General features: G+C 40.8%; 3 protein-coding genes across 7 annotated transcripts; 1 reads left to right on the forward strand and 2 right to left on the reverse strand.

Annotated features, from left to right (window-relative positions):
- Positions 1 to 17: 17 nt before the first annotated feature.
- On the reverse strand, positions 18 to 4203 carry LOC106648360 (anoctamin-1-like). Its single transcript, XM_014365207.2, has 11 exons — positions 3901 to 4203; positions 3573 to 3753; positions 3306 to 3494; positions 3018 to 3226; positions 2778 to 2916; positions 2422 to 2623; positions 1762 to 2345; positions 1259 to 1694; positions 932 to 1173; positions 584 to 871; positions 18 to 508 (listed from the first exon to the last, which is right to left on the reverse strand). Exons 2-11 carry the CDS (start codon positions 3687 to 3689, stop codon positions 215 to 217), a joined length of 2700 nt encoding a protein of 899 aa, XP_014220693.1. The 5' UTR covers positions 3690 to 3753; positions 3901 to 4203; the 3' UTR covers positions 18 to 214.
- A 19-nt stretch (positions 4204 to 4222) lies between these two features.
- LOC106648361 (NHL repeat-containing protein 2) lies at positions 4223 to 8486 on the forward strand. Of its 2 annotated transcripts, XM_014365208.2 has the most exons (10): positions 4224 to 4716; positions 4881 to 5143; positions 5893 to 6059; positions 6132 to 6291; positions 6371 to 6783; positions 6883 to 7112; positions 7190 to 7415; positions 7498 to 7692; positions 7774 to 7890; positions 8056 to 8486. In XM_014365208.2, exons 1-10 carry the CDS (start codon positions 4580 to 4582, stop codon positions 8458 to 8460), a joined length of 2313 nt encoding a protein of 770 aa, XP_014220694.1. In that variant the 5' UTR covers positions 4224 to 4579; the 3' UTR covers positions 8461 to 8486. The 2 variants fall into 2 exon arrangements, with proteins under 2 accessions (XP_023314100.1, XP_014220694.1); XM_023458332.1 differs by having other exon boundaries at positions 4223 to 4716; positions 7498 to 7890.
- Positions 8487 to 8551: 65 nt separating this feature from the next.
- Positions 8552 to 16680, reverse strand: LOC106648363 (organic cation transporter protein). Of its 4 annotated transcripts, none has more exons than XM_014365214.2 (11): positions 16639 to 16680; positions 13479 to 13617; positions 13155 to 13400; positions 12863 to 13073; positions 12538 to 12796; positions 10954 to 11122; positions 10168 to 10401; positions 9865 to 10079; positions 9600 to 9781; positions 9367 to 9503; positions 8552 to 9274 (listed from the first exon to the last, which is right to left on the reverse strand). In XM_014365214.2, the coding sequence occupies exons 3-11, from the start codon at positions 13295 to 13297 to the stop codon at positions 9202 to 9204; spliced, it is 1623 nt and encodes a 540-aa protein (XP_014220700.1). In that variant the 5' UTR covers positions 13298 to 13400; positions 13479 to 13617; positions 16639 to 16680; the 3' UTR covers positions 8552 to 9201. The 4 variants fall into 4 exon arrangements, with proteins under 4 accessions (XP_014220700.1, XP_014220699.1, XP_014220696.1 ...); XM_014365213.2 differs by lacking the exon at positions 16639 to 16680 and adding an exon at positions 16544 to 16628; XM_014365210.2 differs by lacking the exon at positions 16639 to 16680 and adding an exon at positions 15311 to 15678.
- Positions 16681 to 17760: the final 1080 nt, after the last annotated feature.

Here is a 17760-nt window from a genome sequence, read left to right on the forward strand (position 1 = left end):
AATTAATAGAAAATGAATAAATATCAATAAAATTTATTTTTTCTGTACATCAGGAAGCGGAAGATGCATAGAAAATATTCAAAGTATACGTTTGCATTAACGTAAAAAAATTAAGCATGACGTATAGAGAGATAACAACGAGATTCAGAAAAACCTTATCAAGATTATAAAGTTCAAAAAACACTTTGAGAAATGCATATTAATTTCATAAATATTAAAGGTCAACAGAAAATTCGGAGTAGTTTGAATTTCGTATGAACTGGCTATTTTCATTCGCAAATCCTTGATTGTCCGAAGCATTGCTGTAATGTGAATTTCTTTTTCTAATATTAGAATCACCATGAACGAATATTTCTTGTTCTTCTAATTTTTTACGAGCTCTCTCAGCCTCGCGCTTAATAATCAATTCTTCAGTCAAGAAAGCTTCGCGCTTTATTTGATCGCGAAGTTTTCGGGGCTTATCGGCCAAACACCACTGGACAGCCATGGTCATCAATGAGATGGCATTCTATCATGAAAAAATTATACAATTAGCTTTTAAAATTGAAAAGTTAAAGGGCAATGATAACAGAACAATATGTACCTGGAAAACTACGACAAAAGCCAATCTGACCGCTAAAATGTGCCAATAAATTGAAGGTCTCTTATAAGGTTGCTCAAAATGATCGGGAGGATTTCTATACTCAGTATAGCGACATGTGGTAACATTCGCAAAGTTTGTCATCAATGGAGCAGTACCATTAGCAAAATCCTTTGTATCGAAGTAAGCTAAGCTATGATTCAAAAATCCTGCATCGGTATGATCAGGACTAACCACGCTCATGTACACCAAACGAGGTATGAATGTCGACGAAAATGCTATGATAAATCCCTAAAAAATATTAATTGTTCGTGAATTAAAGTTTTAAGCTGTGTATTTTAAAACTCATACATTTGTGGTAACGGAGATACGGGCTAAGGCGTCGAGAATCTGACCCCATATACCAATATCGCGAGCTCTTCTCGGCACAGGACGACGATAATGACGTAAAAATTTGGCCGCGTCCAAACGCATTTCAAAAACATTGTTCGCCAAGGCAAAAAATGGAGCTAAGGGAAAGGCTACTACAAAGAGTGTGATAAAACCGAATTGAATCACCATTTCCAAATACTCGTCATACAATCCTCTTGCAGCTGCAAAATAAACAAATCTACGTAATTTCATTGAAATAAAATAAATTCATAAAACAAGAGAAATTGTTTGATCATGTAAACTTACACCAATCAAGCAGTTTAAGATCTCGTATCCATTGCCTCCGGGGCACAATAGGATCTTTTTGTTTTAAACCAGTGTGAATCCTAAACAATGCCCAAGACTTGTACAGAATTGGTAAAATCATTTCCATGACGGTGTAGATGGCTTGCTTCCCGACCATTATAATGACTAGTTGAATAGATAATTCTAGTAAGCACCCTCCAGGCGAACATTCTTCTTGTCTAAATCCCAAAATCTTATTGTACTTTTTTGGATAACCGACAAATTTGCCTTTCAAAAAAGCTACATAAAAAATCGAAGCATAATAATTGATAAACTGAAATAAGTAGACTTTCAAAGTTAAACTATCATCAAACTCTGCTTGGGTTCTAAGGAGTTCCATTTCTGTCAAGTACACAGCCAACCAATCATAAAAATAATTCAAAACTAAAATGCAAGCCTAAAGAAAAAAATTTGCCTGAAGAAAACAATTTGTAACAAATTTATATAACAAGACTTTGATTTACCAGATTTATTCCAGCTGCTATGGCAGGTATGGCAAATATTTTGTAAGTTTGTGAGTCTACTTCTCGACCAAATAGAGACGTTGAAGTTATGCTCGCCATCCGATACAAAACTACAGCAAAAACAGCCGCGAGTGCCATGGCAGTCAAAAGCATGACTATCGAAAAACTAAAAAACGTCGCTGGGACACGAACTTTCCAAAAACTTACGTGGGGCTCTTTTACCCTAGTAACTGGATTAAGTTTTTCTTTGACTTTGAATAACTTAGTATTTGCAAGTGCGGACAAATATTGAGGCCGCGAATGATCGCATCCTCTGTCCCAACCGCCTAGACCCCAACGGTAACTCAACTCTGCAGCTTTTCTTTTCCATAATTCCAAGTAAAATACAGACCAAACGGACATAAATGTAGCGAAATATAGCATGGCTGGATTGTCAAATAAGTGAGTTACACGAGTAAGTAAACAGGTTTCGCTGAGTCTCCAAAAATCACATGTTTTGTCACATTGGGGACACATAATAGTATCCTTAGCCCATTCGCTGCAAGCATCTTCAGCAAGTTTATTTGAACTCAAAGTTATTACTCCTGAAAAAGAATATAAATTTTTTTGCTTAAAGTTACTTTTTTAAGTTAAACATCATCAAAAATGTTTGTTCTATACCATAAAAAAATGTTATTAAACCAGCAATGCTAGCTGGAATAAGCATATAAGTGTAAAACCCAAGCCATGCAAAATACAAGGCAAAATTGATTCCAAAATATTCTCTTATAGTGTCGAGTGGCTGAATCTTAACCCAATGCTTAGCTTTGGCCCACTCTTCATAAAGTAGTGCTCTTGTACATCCTTTTTGCTTTATTGTACCCTGAAGGAAAAGTTTGACATGTATAAATTATTCAAGTGTACTTACATAAAAATACTACATTCTTATAAAATTTAGAATAGTTATGAGAGTTTTTCTTAAATTTATTCATATAAATAAACAAGCATTTTTACAACTATAAAATACTCTAGCTTACATCATGCAATGGGTATGCAGCTGAATAAACGCCTGTAGCTAATAAGCGTTGAATACCTTCACATTGTCTCTCCAAAATAAAATTCACTATCATTACCCTTATGTGAGTAGTAAAAAAATTCTTGTCCTTGGTATCGAATCTTTATAAAAAATTGGTGATACATAACAGGAATTATCTACACTGTCTACATCATGCAAATAACAAATATTAAACAACGATAAAAAAAATCATATGACTTACAAATAATCTTTATCTCTAGAATACTCAGCAGCTAGCTGATATTCTTTAGGCACAAATTTGGATTTGTCTAGCTGAGCAAAATTAAATAACTTAATAAACCATGACTTTGCATCATCGATTAAATCAGTTTCTTCGATAATAGTTTCATTAGGCAATGGTTTAATTGGCATCCTAAGTTTCATAATTTCACAGTATCTACATAAGACTTCCTTTAAGAAAAGTTGTATTAAATATATGTTTTGATAAAAAATATATGTAGTATGTAAAATATAATATGAATAAATTTACCTCTGGAGCATAGATTTTAACAAAACCTAAGCTACCAGTCTGTTCATACTCTAACTGAAGTCCTTGCTCCAATAGACTGCTTTCAAATTGTGCCCTTCTATGGGCTTGGTTTGCATTACCATTATCCATAAAGGCCAACACGAAATCAACTGGATTTTCTTCATCCTCATTAACATCAAGATTCGTTTCCTAAATCGAAATTATTTATTTTGGAATGAATGTCAAAGCGGGAGAAAAATAAGAATAGATATGTTCAATCATACTAACCGATTGTGCATGGTAATCATCTTGTTCAACAGATATAATTTTTTGAATAAATTCTATTGGCGAAATATCAGGCGTGTTATTCTCTTGGCTGTCAGCTGTAGTTTTATATGAATCCATTTTGGTCCACGCTTGACTTTCGAATCGGTCAATTATGCGTCACGATCGAAGTCCAAAAAAATTTCTACATAAAAATAATAATCGCATTATTGACGCAATGCATGAATGACTCAATACAAGAAAATAAGATTTCATCTTCAATCAGCCAACAATTATAGATTTGCAACAAGTGAGAAAATATTTTTTCACGTTTCCGCGTATATCGTCTTACCTTAGAAACAGGTCGACAATATCGGAATACAATCCCGTGTAGTTGAAAAGTATCCATGGCTAGACGCAGACACGACCTTGAACCGGATTTTTTTCCCCTAAATGCATAGTTAGAGCTTTGTAATTTCAAGCTTCGAAATCTCGCGGGCACTTTCGGAATCACTAATGAAACTTATTTGAGAACTTATCAGCTTGGATCGTATTTCCAGAACCGATTAGCTACTTATTAATTGTAAACACGATATGGGAGATAAGAATTAAAAGGCAAATTGACGACCCACTTATCGCGGCGTCGTCGGCGCGGACCAATACTGTTTAGTGCTGTCTGCTGCATTAAGCAAATGAACTCTTATATCGTGACAGCTAAGCATGAGTTATCGTATGCGTGCAGGCGCATGTTTTGTGCGATCATACCTGGCTATAGGTATGAGTTTATTATTTTTAAACGATGATGACATTTCACGTCGGTAAAAAAGTTTTCGATATTTACCGGTAGCATATAGTGTGTGTAACATGTGCTTATTATGACACGCCGGGGAACTGTTGTATTGCGTTTGTGTATTCAATGAAATAAGTGTAGATTGAACTCAAAAAGTATTTCCGCAGCTTAAAATAAAATGAAAAGGGTCTCAAGAGAGCGAGACGGATTTTGAAAATTAATAGCGAAAAATATTAGCGCTATGCCGTGGACTGTCTTGGGGCGAATAAATTTACACGCATCGCTAATTCACGCAGTGGTATCGAGGTCATCGCTGTTCACAAAAGTGCCCAGAGTATCACGAAACATTCAAATCAATGGGAATCTACAATCTTTAAAGTAAAAATCGGCCCTTTATTTTCCTCGAGAATTGAGACTCGAATCATATTTTTTAACAAACTAAGTACTTTCACTATTGAATACGATTGAGCAATCAATTGTATAGTGGAGTATATATACTGTTTTATTTCTCATGCTTATATCTACGAGTTTGCATAGCGCAGTTGTCTGCAAAAAGTTCACTGGTCATCGCGGCCCCCGTTGGATGCGACAAAAACAGTTAACGTCAACAACACATCTCAAAGTCAAGTGAGGAATTACTGGAAAATGAGTGTACAGAGTACGATTGACGATTTGACGCAGGTTTGCATTGACTTGCGGCAAAGTGTGAAAAAAGCCAGCAGCCAAGAGCAAAAGGAGGCGATCGCTTTGAAACACATCAAGACATATGCTGGCACTGGATTGAAGATAAACGATTTTGCTAAAGGTAATTTAACTGTTAGCTTAAGACTTGTACTCTTACAGATTTTTTGTATTTTTTCATTGTATTGTTGTAAATTGAAAATCAGAGGTTAGAATGAACGGAAAATCATACTCTATTGTACTAATGTTGCCATTTACTAATATAATGTTGTAACTTATGAAAATTTTATCTTACACATTTTCTTTGTTACAGGTATGGTGCTATATCTTGTTTAGCTTTAAATATTTAAAATGGACAAAAAAGGTATCAAACGTAAGTCAGAAGACCGCGACACGCCGAAAAAATCAAGTTCTAAAAGCACTCCTAAAAAAGATGATTGCCCATTAACGGAGGATGAAAAAGTAGAATATATTAACTTTATGCAAATCAAAGAATCTCTTGAAAAGGAGTTGACTGAATTGAAAACTAATTCTAAACTTCAGGACAGTATGAAAGAAGTAATGGATTTGCTTCATGAATACAATGATATTAAAGATGCAACTCAAACTATTTTAGGTGCTTTGGCAACAATGCGAGGAGTTACTGTTGCCAGTTTACATGAAGAGTACAATTTACCTTTAAAAGATGAATGAACTGTAGTTTTTACTAGTGCTAAGTTGTAAATAACTTAGATTTAAATAATAACTATCATTATTTTTGTATAGATATCTATTGTTTAATAAATAAGGCTTACTAATCAAACACTTTTTGGCTTGTTTTGGAATTTGGCACCATACTAATCTCATTTTTTAATGTGAATTTCTTATCAATAGGTTTGGAATGGTTCAATGTATCAGCTAGCTTGTCATTGCGAAAAGAGCTCAATGGAAAAATTGTTATACTAGATTTCTTTACCTATTGTTGCATCAACTGTATGCACATTTTACCTGATTTAGATGCCTTAGAAAAAAAATATAATGTCCAAGATGGTCTTGTTATTGTTAGTATTAATTTTTATCTTAAGTAAAGCCTCTAATAATAATGTATACAATTACTGCTCTATGAAATTCAGATTGGAGTTCACAGCGCTAAATTTGCAAATGAAAGAGACTCTAGCAAAGTTCTTGCAGCTGTCCAAAGGTATAACATAGAGCATCCAGTGGTTAATGATGCAAAGCTCTCCATGTGGAGAGATATAGGAATCACATGTTGGCCAAGTTTAGTTATGATAGGTAGAGGAATTTATTTTTAAACAAAGTTATGTTTAATTTTATTTGTTAACTTTAAACTAACAAATGCATTAACTCACAGGTCCTTCAGGGCAACCATTATTCGTCTTAGTAGGAGAAGATCACAGAGAAGAATTATTTTTGTACACAAAAGTAGCCCTACAATATTTTAAATCTCTGAACCAAATTGCAACAAATGACATCCCAATAGAACTGGCTAGCCATATATTGCCTGTGAATAAAAATCTTCTGTTTCCTGGTAAAGTGCATACGTTTATGCACAATTCAATCGAAAAATTAGTTGTATCTGATACAGGAAATAATAGGATCCTTATTATGGACACTAGTGGCAAAGTTGAATATGTTGTTGGTGGTTTCTCACCTGCTTTGGCCGATGGTGACTTTGAAAGTGCACGATTCAATGCACCTCAGGGTGTTTGTGTATTCGGCGATGACATTTACGTCGCAGACAACGAAAATCATGCCATTAGGAAAGTAAGTCACAAGAAAAAATCAATTTTTGCAAAATTTTCTTTGTTTTGTGATGCTTTTATTAAGTTGATTTTTGTAATTGATATCGATTTACTTTCGCAGATAAGTCTGAGGAATCAGCGTGTAACAACAGTTGCTGGCACTGGAGTACAAGGGCGTGATTACAGAGGCGGAAAAATTGGCACCGCCCAGGAGTTATCATCTCCCTGGGATGTGGCCATTTACCATCATGAGCAGGGAGATAAAACCGTACCTATTCTTTTAATAGCTATCGCCGGTACTCATCAAATTTGGGCTTTATTTCTCGAAGATACCATTTGGTGGAAAAACGAGTAAGTTAACTCATTCACTTCAATATCCAATAATTCTGTTACTTCAAAAAATGTTTATCGTGAGGATACATTTTCAGAAAACATAAAGCCGGAAAGTGTATCAATATCGTAGGTAATGGAAGGGAAGCCAACAGAAATAACTCCTACGCCCATGCAGCGAGTTTAGCTCAACCATCGGGGCTTGCAGTATCTCAAGAATTTAAATCGGTATTTTTCGCTGACAGCGAGAGTAGTACCGTGCGAAGAGTATGTCTCGATAAAGGATCTGTCTTGCCCGTTTGTGGTGCTGATAATAATCCATCTGTACGTCCTAATATTTGATTGTATTTATTTCTATTTTTAAATATGAAATACGTGAGTAATAAAACATTTTTTGCCATGGAAGAATTTGCACTGCTTCGGTGATGTCGACGGCAAAAAATACTCAGCTAAACTGCAGCACCCACTGGGGGTCGCTTGGAACCGTTCAGACATGTTGGTCTACATCGCTGATACGTATAATCACAAAATCAAAAAAACCGACAGCGAGGGCAATTGCGTGACCGTGTGCGGCGGTGGAAAACCTTCGAAAGATGCCAGCGTAAGCTCCATGATGAAAAATCTGCTGAAACTAGGTAAACATGATGATGATAACAAAACGAAGAACGATGTTGCATTTCAGTTTGATGAACCAAGTGGCTTGGCTGTCAGTCAAGATGGGAAAATTCTCTACGTCGCCGACACGAACAACCATTGCATCAAAGCCATAGAATTGGACAACGTGCAGAACATTCAAATAGTAAGTGGATTTTGATTTTCTTTAGATAATTCATAATCCATGACCCAGGAGCTTACCGAATGCCTTTTTGGACAATATTTTCATGCGTTTTTGGCTGAAACATTATACGAATACATTTTGTTTTTTTTATAAATTTTGTGATTGTAAACGATGATCAATTTTCAGATCGAGGTGATTTTACCTGATACTGTGTCGACTTTGAGCGACTACACTTACAACTTTTCATCCAAAGTCAGTACACAAGATTCCGATTTGTCGATTTCATTTGTACCAAAGTTTAAAAATTCTGACCTGAAGATGAATGTCGAGGCTCGACAAAAGTGGTCTTTAGATTTATTGACAAGCGATTTGATCGCGAGCAAACTTCATGGTGAGCTTTCTGAACCTGTAACGGTGAAAATACCATCGGGGAAAGAAGAGAAAAAAATAACCATTATGATGAACATGATGCTGTGCAAAACATCTGAGGTCTGCTTGTCCAAAAAAATTCGTATCAATTATTCTATTCTAAGAGACGAAGGTTCACCTACGCAAGTCACCGAAAACAAAGAACTCTTTGTTAAGGAATAGAGTTGATTAAAAATGATTCTATTGACATTCTTATCTCTAACTTATAAAAAATACTTTTATAAAGCTACTTTGAAAACATTGTTGAAGGTTCTTTTCCAAAATAGTCGCGTTTTTTATTCATTTTAAAGTCTTACAAATATATATCAGTATATGTTTGTGTATGATATGTTATCTGCTTAGCAAATACTTTCAATTGTTTCATGATGACAACTATCATCTTGTACATTATTTAATTTTATAAACAAATAAAACTTGTTCAAAAAATTGTGAGATATTTTAAGTCTGGTAGAAAATATGGTATACTAGCGCAATATGTCGATGTTACATGATTTTCAAGTTGAAAGTGAAGTTGCAAAAGCAATATAAAATTGCTCAACTCACTGAAATTTAACAAATTTTTAAAGAGTTATGAAATGATTGTCTAATCTTATTAACATTTCGAACCTTGAACCAAAGCAATTCCAGTTGCAACTTTTTCTCCACCACCATTCAATCACTCGTTTAATGAACAAAGAAACGTTTGTCTAATACTTGTCTGCTTTCAAAAAATGCATAGTCATTTAAAAACCACGGCGTTTCCACTTAGTCTTGAAAACTTAACAGCTCAAAATAAGCCGGCGTTAAAGATATAAAAACATTTCTTTGTAGGCACTCTTTGAAAAATAATTTTTCAAGTGACCTCGCGAATTATTTTGGTACGTAGCATATTGACCATTTTTGCAAGATATTGGCCAATGGATATTATTTTTGTGGATCGATCTCGTTCATTCGCTCTTCGACGCAGTTGTTCTTCTTACCCTTCTTTTTCAATTTTCTACAATCAAAAGTAAAAAGCATTATTGATATAGGTCAAGCACGTAATTCATAGAAAAGAGAAAAAAATGAAGTAAATAATAGTTTGCTTACTTTCCAAAGGCTTCGCCATCGGCAATCGTTTCGGGTAGTTTCTTGTTGAGAGTTTCGGGAAGTAAGAGGGAGAGCATTCCACCTACTAAGGAACTCAAACCAAAAATGACAAAGGGCAGCGGTTCCCAAACGGAAGACTGTAACGATAAAAGCTCGTTACTTAATGTATTTTTTCTAAATTTGACAGAAGTAAGTTTATAAAGATTCAAACGTATCAGGCGTCAAGTACGTACGAGGTAAATGATGTAAGGCGCAATGACTCCGCCAACGCGAGCAAAGGTCGAGCTTGCGCCCAGGCCAACGTTTCTGATGACAGTCGGGAACTGTTCGGCGGTGAAGACGTAGATGGCACCGTAGGACGCGGTTATCACCAACTTGGCGGCCATGGCGAAGGTCACGGTCAACCAAGTCATATCTGGAGATCAAGGGCAGAGCTCGAATTAGGCGCGATCGGTAATTTACTCAAAGAATCACGCGTGGGGGGTGGGTGGGTCCTACCTCTTGGCACGAAAAGAGTCCCCACGAGTATGGAGCCAGAGACGATCATGCATCCGCAGAGTATGATTTTCCTGCCCCAACGGTTGAGCGTGAAGATGAGGAAGGTGTAAGCCGGCACCTCGACGAGACCGGATATGACGAAGTTGACGTAATCGTTGCCACCGAGACTCGAGGCGTTCCACGACAGGCCGTAATACGTGCCGCTGTTGACCAGCCTGCGACACAACAGCGTACACACGCGTACTCTTAAATTGTCTTGCTGCGCGGCTATGCTCGGCTGCCGATCGCTCGCTCGCAACTCACCAATTGAAGAAGAGCAGCATACTCTTTTTTCTGAGGTTGGGGTAGCGGAACAGGTCAAAGACCGAAGGCTTGTTCGTGTCCGGTGTACTGTTGTTGTCCTTTTCGTCGAGGAGCTGCTCGAGTACGCTCTCGGGTATGTCCACGCCGTTCTCCTTCGAGGCCTTCAGCAGGATCTCTCGAGCCTCGGACATTCGACCGTTCGTGATGAGCCATCGCGCCGATTCCGGAATGAACCTGCGCCAAAAAGCAAAGCCACGTCTGTTATAGCGCTATCATGGCGTTACGGTATCAAACGCTTGGACTAACACAGCTGCAGCGATTGAGTTTTTTTTTCAAATTTCGATAAATCGTTCGTCCGAATCGAGCTGAGTCGAGGCGAATGAATGTCAAGGACTCGCGATCACGATACGTACATAGCGTAACACGTGCTCGAAAATGATCTTATCGCGTCGCTCTCGGGCATTATTACTCGGACTCTCGATGCGGCAGATTCGACGCGCGGATAAATTTAGCCAAACTCGTTTCTCTCGCGCTGCTACTCGTCGGCTGCAATCGCCGCATTTCCTTTTCCCTCGATATCGCATTATATTACAGGCTTGTAGCTGTTGCTCGGGACGACGTCCGCTTACGGCTGGTATATGCATAAATATATTGTAATATATAAGTACATGAACTTCTGGAGAAACGTTATGTCAATAGACGAAGCGACGAAACTACTTGACCCACGACGTAACGCGATATTTTTTACTCGATGTATGTACGGAACATTTGCAGCAGGAGGCTTACCACCAGTAGAGGAGGAAGGCGACGCTCGGTAGGGTAATGGCCAATTGCAACAGTCGCCAGTCCGTGATGAGATAGGCGAATCCAGCCGTCATGATGTATCCAGCCGTGAAGAACAATTGACAACCGACGCCGGCTATCAGGCGCTTCTTCGGACCGACCATTTCCAAAGCTATAAAACAGAATTTTCATGTAATTTAGCTTTTTCTCTTTTGCGATTTGTTCGACTTTTCACGGTAACTTGGTCAAAAAACTCGGCGTAGGAGCTCGATCGCGATCCCGAAAAAAGTTTCCATTTGCGCTCGCAATCGAATAGGGTAGAGAAAAACAAGGGAATCAAATTGTCGCGACGCCGCGTCGAATACGCGAAATTCTTAATTGACTTTAAGTGTCGGCAGAGCCGCGTAGGACTCGAAGCAATTAACACCCATCAGCCATGGAGGTTGAAATCGATACATCTTCGATCGAGCTCGTGTGACGCACGAGCAAATAACTCGTGGCGCAGGGTAAAAAAAGGTTCTAAATATAACTGGCCGTGCGGAGTACTCTGCCTTTTTGCGAGGTTTCTACGTTTGTCTGGCCGACGATACGCGGTATACATAGTTGCTACTTGTTTTTGTCACCTGCGCGACGCGCGTCTACGGATTCAGTCAAAGGAGTTATTTCAATTGCCTGGCGCCAAGTCATTGAGATAAAAGACGAAATTTGCCCCGCGCTCGAATCTCAACCGCTGCAACCTATCGCAACTCGTTATTCCGGATGTGGAATGTCGAGACTTTTCGATAGAAATTTACTCGGCCATGAGAAAAATGCGCCTATATATGTAAATATTCGATAACATAAGTATGATATATTAAGCCGCTGAGTGCTAAAGTAAATTGTCGGTACAAAAAATCGGATAAACACATATATTGCATATATATGTGCGCGAGATGTGCAGTTCGCCGAGAGCAGCGACGTCAACAGTCTCGAACGTAAACACGAGGTCAAGTCGTTTTACTCTTTTTCTTTCTTCGCATCTTGCATGTAATAATTAAAATAATGCAGCTAATTGCACGGGAAGCTAAAATTATCCTTTCGAGTCATAACTGAACAGGCATCGATCGCGGCACGCAGTACCATAGTAATCGAAAGATCCGGCGAGTTTCCTATGCTGGTAGAATAGGCGATCACGCTAGGCGTATACGACTCGCTTTTCTGCTTTTACTTTTCTTCGGCCGAAACGTTTAGTTCTTTTAATAATGACTGTACACGACGCCGCGGTAGCGATCAGATATACGAGAGGAAGCCACGCTCGATAATTATTATAAAAAACGACGCGTTTCTTTTGTTTTTGGGTTGTAAACTTGAGATGGAGAAGATAAAAAGGCGCATAACGAGCGCGCGACGACTGCAGCACGCGTTGACAATCAACTCGTACATATTATATATAATCAGGATCGTTATTCAGCCAATAATTTATTCTCGGTAACTAGCTTCCGGCAAATCCATTGCTTCGAATCGTCGCCAAGATTACGAGATCGAGTACGAGATAACGAAAGAGCGCAGTACAATAAACAAACGTGTAAGTAAATATATATGTCATACCAATAACGTAGGCGACGAGGAATACTCCGCTGGTAGTCGAGCCTACGATGGCTCGGAAGACTACGTAGGTGATGAAGTCGGGCGCCACAGCCACGGCGATGCCGCAGACCAGCTGGATGACGAGGCTCAGGAAGAAGATGTTCCGACGGCCGAACTTGTCCGAGAGGGCGCCGAAGATCGTCGAGCCCAGCATGACCCCGACCATGAAGATCGAGTCGCCGGTAGCTCGCAGCCAGTCCCGCTCGCACACCAGATCCCACTGAGTAAACGAGGCGCCGAATTATTATTTTTCATTTCTCAACCGTTAAAACTCGATTTATCGTACCTGTGAAGCTGTGGTGCTCGCGTACTGGGTCCTGTTGTAAACGTAGTGCTGGCATTTGACGGTCGAGTTGGCCCAGCCGCCGCTGGTTTCGTTGTATCGCTCGCACTGAGACCAGCTCGAGGCTTTGGCGTCCCAGGGGTAGCTCGCGTTCAGTATACTCGTGGGCAGCCCGAAAGTCGCGTTGTCGGCGTTCTCGAAGGGCAGCAGACACCTGCGGGGGAGGAACATGGACTTCGTCATCGAGCCAAGTCGCAGCCGATCCTACTCGATCGGCTCGCGTGTAGCTGCTTACCTCGATTCCATTTTGGCATTGAGAAAGACACCGGCTAATTTGTGGAAGGCACAGAGTATGGCTGGCAGGCACAGCATCAAGTATATTCTGCGCTGGTAGCGGCCGAATTCGCCCATTTTTAGTATCACGTCGTCGTACGCCATTGTGTTTCGATTTCTCTCTCCCGAGTTCGATCAATTATATTTGCACGAAATTATTTCAACGAGACGATTGTCGCAATTTCGGCGCTTATACTTTCGGCAAAATCTGTGGAAAAGCGACGAAAACTTGATTATAACATCGAGCTGCATTGGCGAGGAGAGAAAAAAAAGTAGAAAATCTTACCGATCTTCAGCGCTTGACTTTGAAAGCTCGCTTCGATTCAACTGGTCGCGCTTTTCCGAATCATCGTATCACGTGTTAGCTTATGATTCGTAATAAACATGAGGTCGGTCGTGGATGAATCCAAACGAAGCGCTGTAGGCTGCAAATGAAGAGCAGCTCGCTTACAACAATTATCGCAGGTATAATTTTTTCTTTCTCAGCGCGAATCATACTCGGAGCCGCAGTACATACAGGAACGAGGTACATAAAGAAAGACAGCTTGGCTCGCTCGCGCCTATCGTGCAAGCCCGCCGTCGAACAATCGCTCGCCACCCAAGCGCAGTCGCAAATTACAAGATCACATTCCCATGCGGCCATTGAGACGTTTCGCGCGTACATAAGCGAGCGTAATTAGCTCGACTTTGTCTAGATAAGCGACGCCGAGCTGTCTTTCTCGCGCTCGACTCTTGTACGCGGCAAATATAGTTTTGTAACGGGGCAAAAATCAAAGCTGCGTCGGTGGCGTATTTTATACATTATTACAAAGCAGCAGCAGCAAAGTGCGCAAAGTCTCGCGGAAAATGAGCCTACACACACACACGCAGCTAGACGAGGCGACTCGTTCCACCGGCTCGGCGCTTAATGCACTTAATGCGATAGCAGCTTCGTATATACGCGATTCCGTTAGCTGTGCGGCTCGCGCTCTTATATATTTATGCCATAGTAGTAGATGCACGTACACACGCGCGCGTGTGTCGCGCTTACTTCACCGCGCGCGTATTATAATGTAACGTCTCGCGTATATGAACTCCTGCTGCTCGGCGCCTCCTCGAACGCCGTGACGTGTAAGAAAGAAAAAATAAAAAGTAATAATTTGAATACGCAGTCGGAGCGTTGCGATTAACATCGCTGCGGCGCATGGGATCTTGGCCAGAGCGCACGCAACGCGATATATAAATACTTACTCCGGGGGGATTGTTTTCATTTTCTTGAAACGAGCGCGCGAGGTAAATACGTGCGCGCTATTAAACCAATGTAGACGGAGGAAGGGATGCAAAGAACATTCGTTCGGAGCATCGGTAGCGCAGCCAATGGGTTATTTCCGCACACGCTACAATGCACAGCCGCCGCTGCGCCTGGACTAATAATAAATTGCTAATAAACTCGCTACTCGCTGCTTTGAATTTTCTCTGTGTACTATCGAAAATATGCAGGCTATTCATCGCTCGCGCAACACTTGTGTTCACTAAAAGCCAAACGACTCGGACTTGGATTTATTTTCAATTCGTATAAAAATACTGTAAATACTGTATGTCGTAATCGCGTCATAAAAATTTAATTCGAGCGTTCACTCACCGTGCAAGTGTGTGCAGTAGTCCGCAGTGCATATATGCAAAATATCGCAAGCTTAAATAAATATGCCTAAAGAGCCGAGATGCGTGTGCGCGTTCAGTTGCAGCGCTCGACTGGTCCGCACTCATCGGCTTTGGACTGTGTAAGTCGCTACTAACGTCGACTTGCGATATGGCATGCGTGCGCCAGAGCCGGCCGGTATGTCGCGTGCACTACGCGTAAAAGCACACACACACATGCATGCACACACTAACGCGACACTTGGCAAATGGCAATGTAGCATTCCGAACGCCGAATGCGTGTAGCGTTAACGGAGTCGGACTACTCGTGTATCGACATCGTTACGATCAATATACGAGCCGATCGCGCCATGGAATTGACGTGATTCATCGCGACGCAAACTTTATATCGCCTATCCTTTCGTCGCTCCACTTGCATTTTTATATATACGACTAATATCTACTTTGTTCGCCTCGGCTTTAAGAATAGAGAAAACTAACCTGGTCAAGTGCCCGAGTTGGCCGGCTTTTCTTGCGATCGAGTACACTGTTAATCGCTCTGTACGATAGAGCCGAGTGGCTTTCGATGGGCCGTTGACATGTCAAAGGTCAAGCGAGCAACAACAGCAGTTCGATCAGTTAAATTGGGCAGCTGATAAAGCACTTGGATCGTCGGGTATCTATCTATATGTATGTAATAAGACGAAGCCGGCTTTAGCGTGGTCTTGAGCGGCTTGCGAGGCGCGCCGAAATAATTGCGAAAGATAAAATTGCCAACGGACTCGGACTACTCTAATATGCGGCTCGGCGTTTTTAAGCCATCATGTGTAATGTATCGTGCAAACTTATCGCTTTAACGCGATGCTCTCGCGTCTCTTTTTCTCTCTCTCTCTCCCCCCAAAGCCAACTACATATATATATGATGCTACATATAATGTGAAACTAATACATATAGGTAGTGCAAAGTAGCAAACGTAGGTACGTTTGGACGAGTGCTGCTGCGCACATGCCACCACCACCTCCGGCCACTGCTCGGCCTATTCATGCCTGCCCAACATATCGTCGAGCGAGACGTCGCCTCAGTTTATATGTATACAGATATACGCGCATTTATGCTGACACAATCGCTGCTGCGCATGTATTTTTCATGCTCCGCATTAGAGGGTGCGTACAGTTGCTCGCTCGCAATTCTCGCCCGTGCGTATACGCGTTTATGGTAGGCGCGCGAAGCGTATACCGCAATTACACGCGAATCTTGATGATAAAAAAGCGATCGAGGAGCTTGTCCGCGCAGGCCGAGTACTTTGCGCGGATTTTACGCGCAAGCTGACCCACTTTTTTGGAGCCCGAACTTGCAAAGTCAAATTCACTCGTATATAGGCGAATGATGCGCGTACGTTATGCTAGATACGGGTTGTCTAAAAACTGTGACTAGGACTACTAATCTTCGGCTCTCAAGTGTACAAATTGAGTTGCTCGTCTCGAACTCGCGATCGAGCTCTATTTTTTACGACGTTGAATAAAGTGCAGCAAATGAAGCCTCTATTTCAACGTGCATTGATTAAAACTTACCATTCATAAAACAAATAAAAATGAATATGGATTAATCGGCAAGTGGATACGAGCAAATTAAAAACGATGGCTCGCATGGATGTTACGATGTTGCTGCACTTTGTTCAATCGATGCACCGATCACAATAAATGCCAATCACTATTTATATTTTGGACACTTACACTTTGAAAAAATAGAAGCACTCGGTGTCGAGAAGCTAAGCTACAGGTAGCAGGTCAGGTGTCAAGCCTCATTATTATCGATGAGCGAGTCGTACCTTTGATTTATACCTGTTTTGTCCTTGCCTCGTGCAGTTGAATATTCGACGCTGGCATATAGTGCGACGCAAAACAACTGACGATATTCAGTGGCTCGCTGGCGCACGAGATATATTAGGAGCATAAAGTCAGTACGAAGCAAGGACACGAACGCGTCTCGTCCGTGCCAGTCGGAATCAAGTGCAAAACGAGCCGCACATATCGTTTGTAAAATTGTCCATTGTCGCACGCGCAACAGTCAAGTTCAACGACGAGATCGAGCAGGAAAATTGGAGCGTCGTTATATAGCGTGTCCCTATTGCTTCCTTCTTATCTGATTTATTGCAATGCGTTACGATACATCGATTATCTTTACTCGAAGGGTTTTGGTCGGTGTAATTGTAATTGTTTTGGAAAAAAATAACGACTCGTATTTATGGGATTTAATTACGGCTTGTTGACATGCGCGATCGTTCAGAGCGAGCAATGGACCAGACTCGCTGCGCCATCGCGAAGGCTAACGCACGCAGAAGAGAGAGAGAGAGAGAAATGAAAGAAGAAAAGAGACCGAAACCCGTACGATCCATTAGGTCATTGATTTACCGTAATACCCATATAATTCACACGTAACATTCGATATCTTACATACGCTTTTACAAAACGTGATGTAGCCGCGCGCGCGCGCGAGCCGAGAGTACCGTATACATGTGTGTGTGTGTGTGTGTGTGTGCTATACGGTTCGCGCGCGTACATCAATTATAGAAGCTAGTCCGAGAGAAAATCAAATCGTATAAGCGAGCCGCAACAAAAAGAAATAAGAAGCATAGCACTTTTTTCTACATTTGAAAGCAAAGCTCGAATTATGAGATTACCCGAGATTATTGTGAGCGATAGAATGACACATGGCTAATGCGCGCACATACACACACACGTGTACCGCTACATCGTACTTACTTTTATACCGACTTGGCTCGGCTTTATATTCAAGATCGCATAATAATATTACGTTGTTGACGATCTCGGGGATCGTGCACCCGCGGAGATGCGTCGTCACGCGGCGCTCTGCTGCAATTTCCTCCTCGATGTAATATCTACTATGTGGCAGCGCTCCTCGACTCCCTTTGCTAGCCTATACCTGACGA

The sequence above is a fragment of the Trichogramma pretiosum genome, unplaced genomic scaffold (genome assembly GCF_000599845.2).
Source record: "Trichogramma pretiosum strain Unisexual culture from Peru unplaced genomic scaffold, Tpre_2.0 scaffold48, whole genome shotgun sequence".
Lineage (NCBI taxonomy): Eukaryota > Metazoa > Arthropoda > Insecta > Hymenoptera > Trichogrammatidae > Trichogramma > Trichogramma pretiosum.

What these genes read in the sequence shown, in the direction of transcription:
- LOC106648363 (XM_014365214.2), bottom strand. Translation starts at nt 13,297, where the DNA reads ATGGCGTACGACGACGTGATACTAAAAATGGGCGAATTCGGCCGCTAC. An exon ending in CCTCGTCGCCTACGTTATTG is followed by an intron (nt 11,123 to 12,537) that starts GTATGACATATA and finishes TCTGTTTTATAG; the next exon opens with CTTTGGAAATGGTCGGTCCG. An exon ending in GATGGCGAAGCCTTTGGAAA is followed by an intron (nt 9,275 to 9,366) that starts GTAAGCAAACTA and finishes TTTTGATTGTAG; the next exon opens with AAAATTGAAAAAGAAGGGTA.
- LOC106648360 (XM_014365207.2), bottom strand. Translation starts at nt 3,689, where the DNA reads ATGGATTCATATAAAACTACAGCTGACAGCCAAGAGAATAACACGCCT. An exon ending in TCTAGAGATAAAGATTATTT is followed by an intron (nt 2,917 to 3,017) that starts GTAAGTCATATG and finishes TTTTTTATAAAG; the next exon opens with ATTCGATACCAAGGACAAGA. An exon ending in CTTTTGTCGTAGTTTTCCAG is followed by an intron (nt 509 to 583) that starts GTACATATTGTT and finishes TTTTCATGATAG; the next exon opens with AATGCCATCTCATTGATGAC.
- LOC106648361 (XM_023458332.1), top strand. Translation starts at nt 4,580, where the DNA reads ATGCCGTGGACTGTCTTGGGGCGAATAAATTTACACGCATCGCTAATT. An exon ending in GGGAATCTACAATCTTTAAA is followed by an intron (nt 4,717 to 4,880) that starts GTAAAAATCGGC and finishes TGCATAGCGCAG; the next exon opens with TTGTCTGCAAAAAGTTCACT. An exon ending in ACGTGCAGAACATTCAAATA is followed by an intron (nt 7,891 to 8,055) that starts GTAAGTGGATTT and finishes ATCAATTTTCAG; the next exon opens with ATCGAGGTGATTTTACCTGA.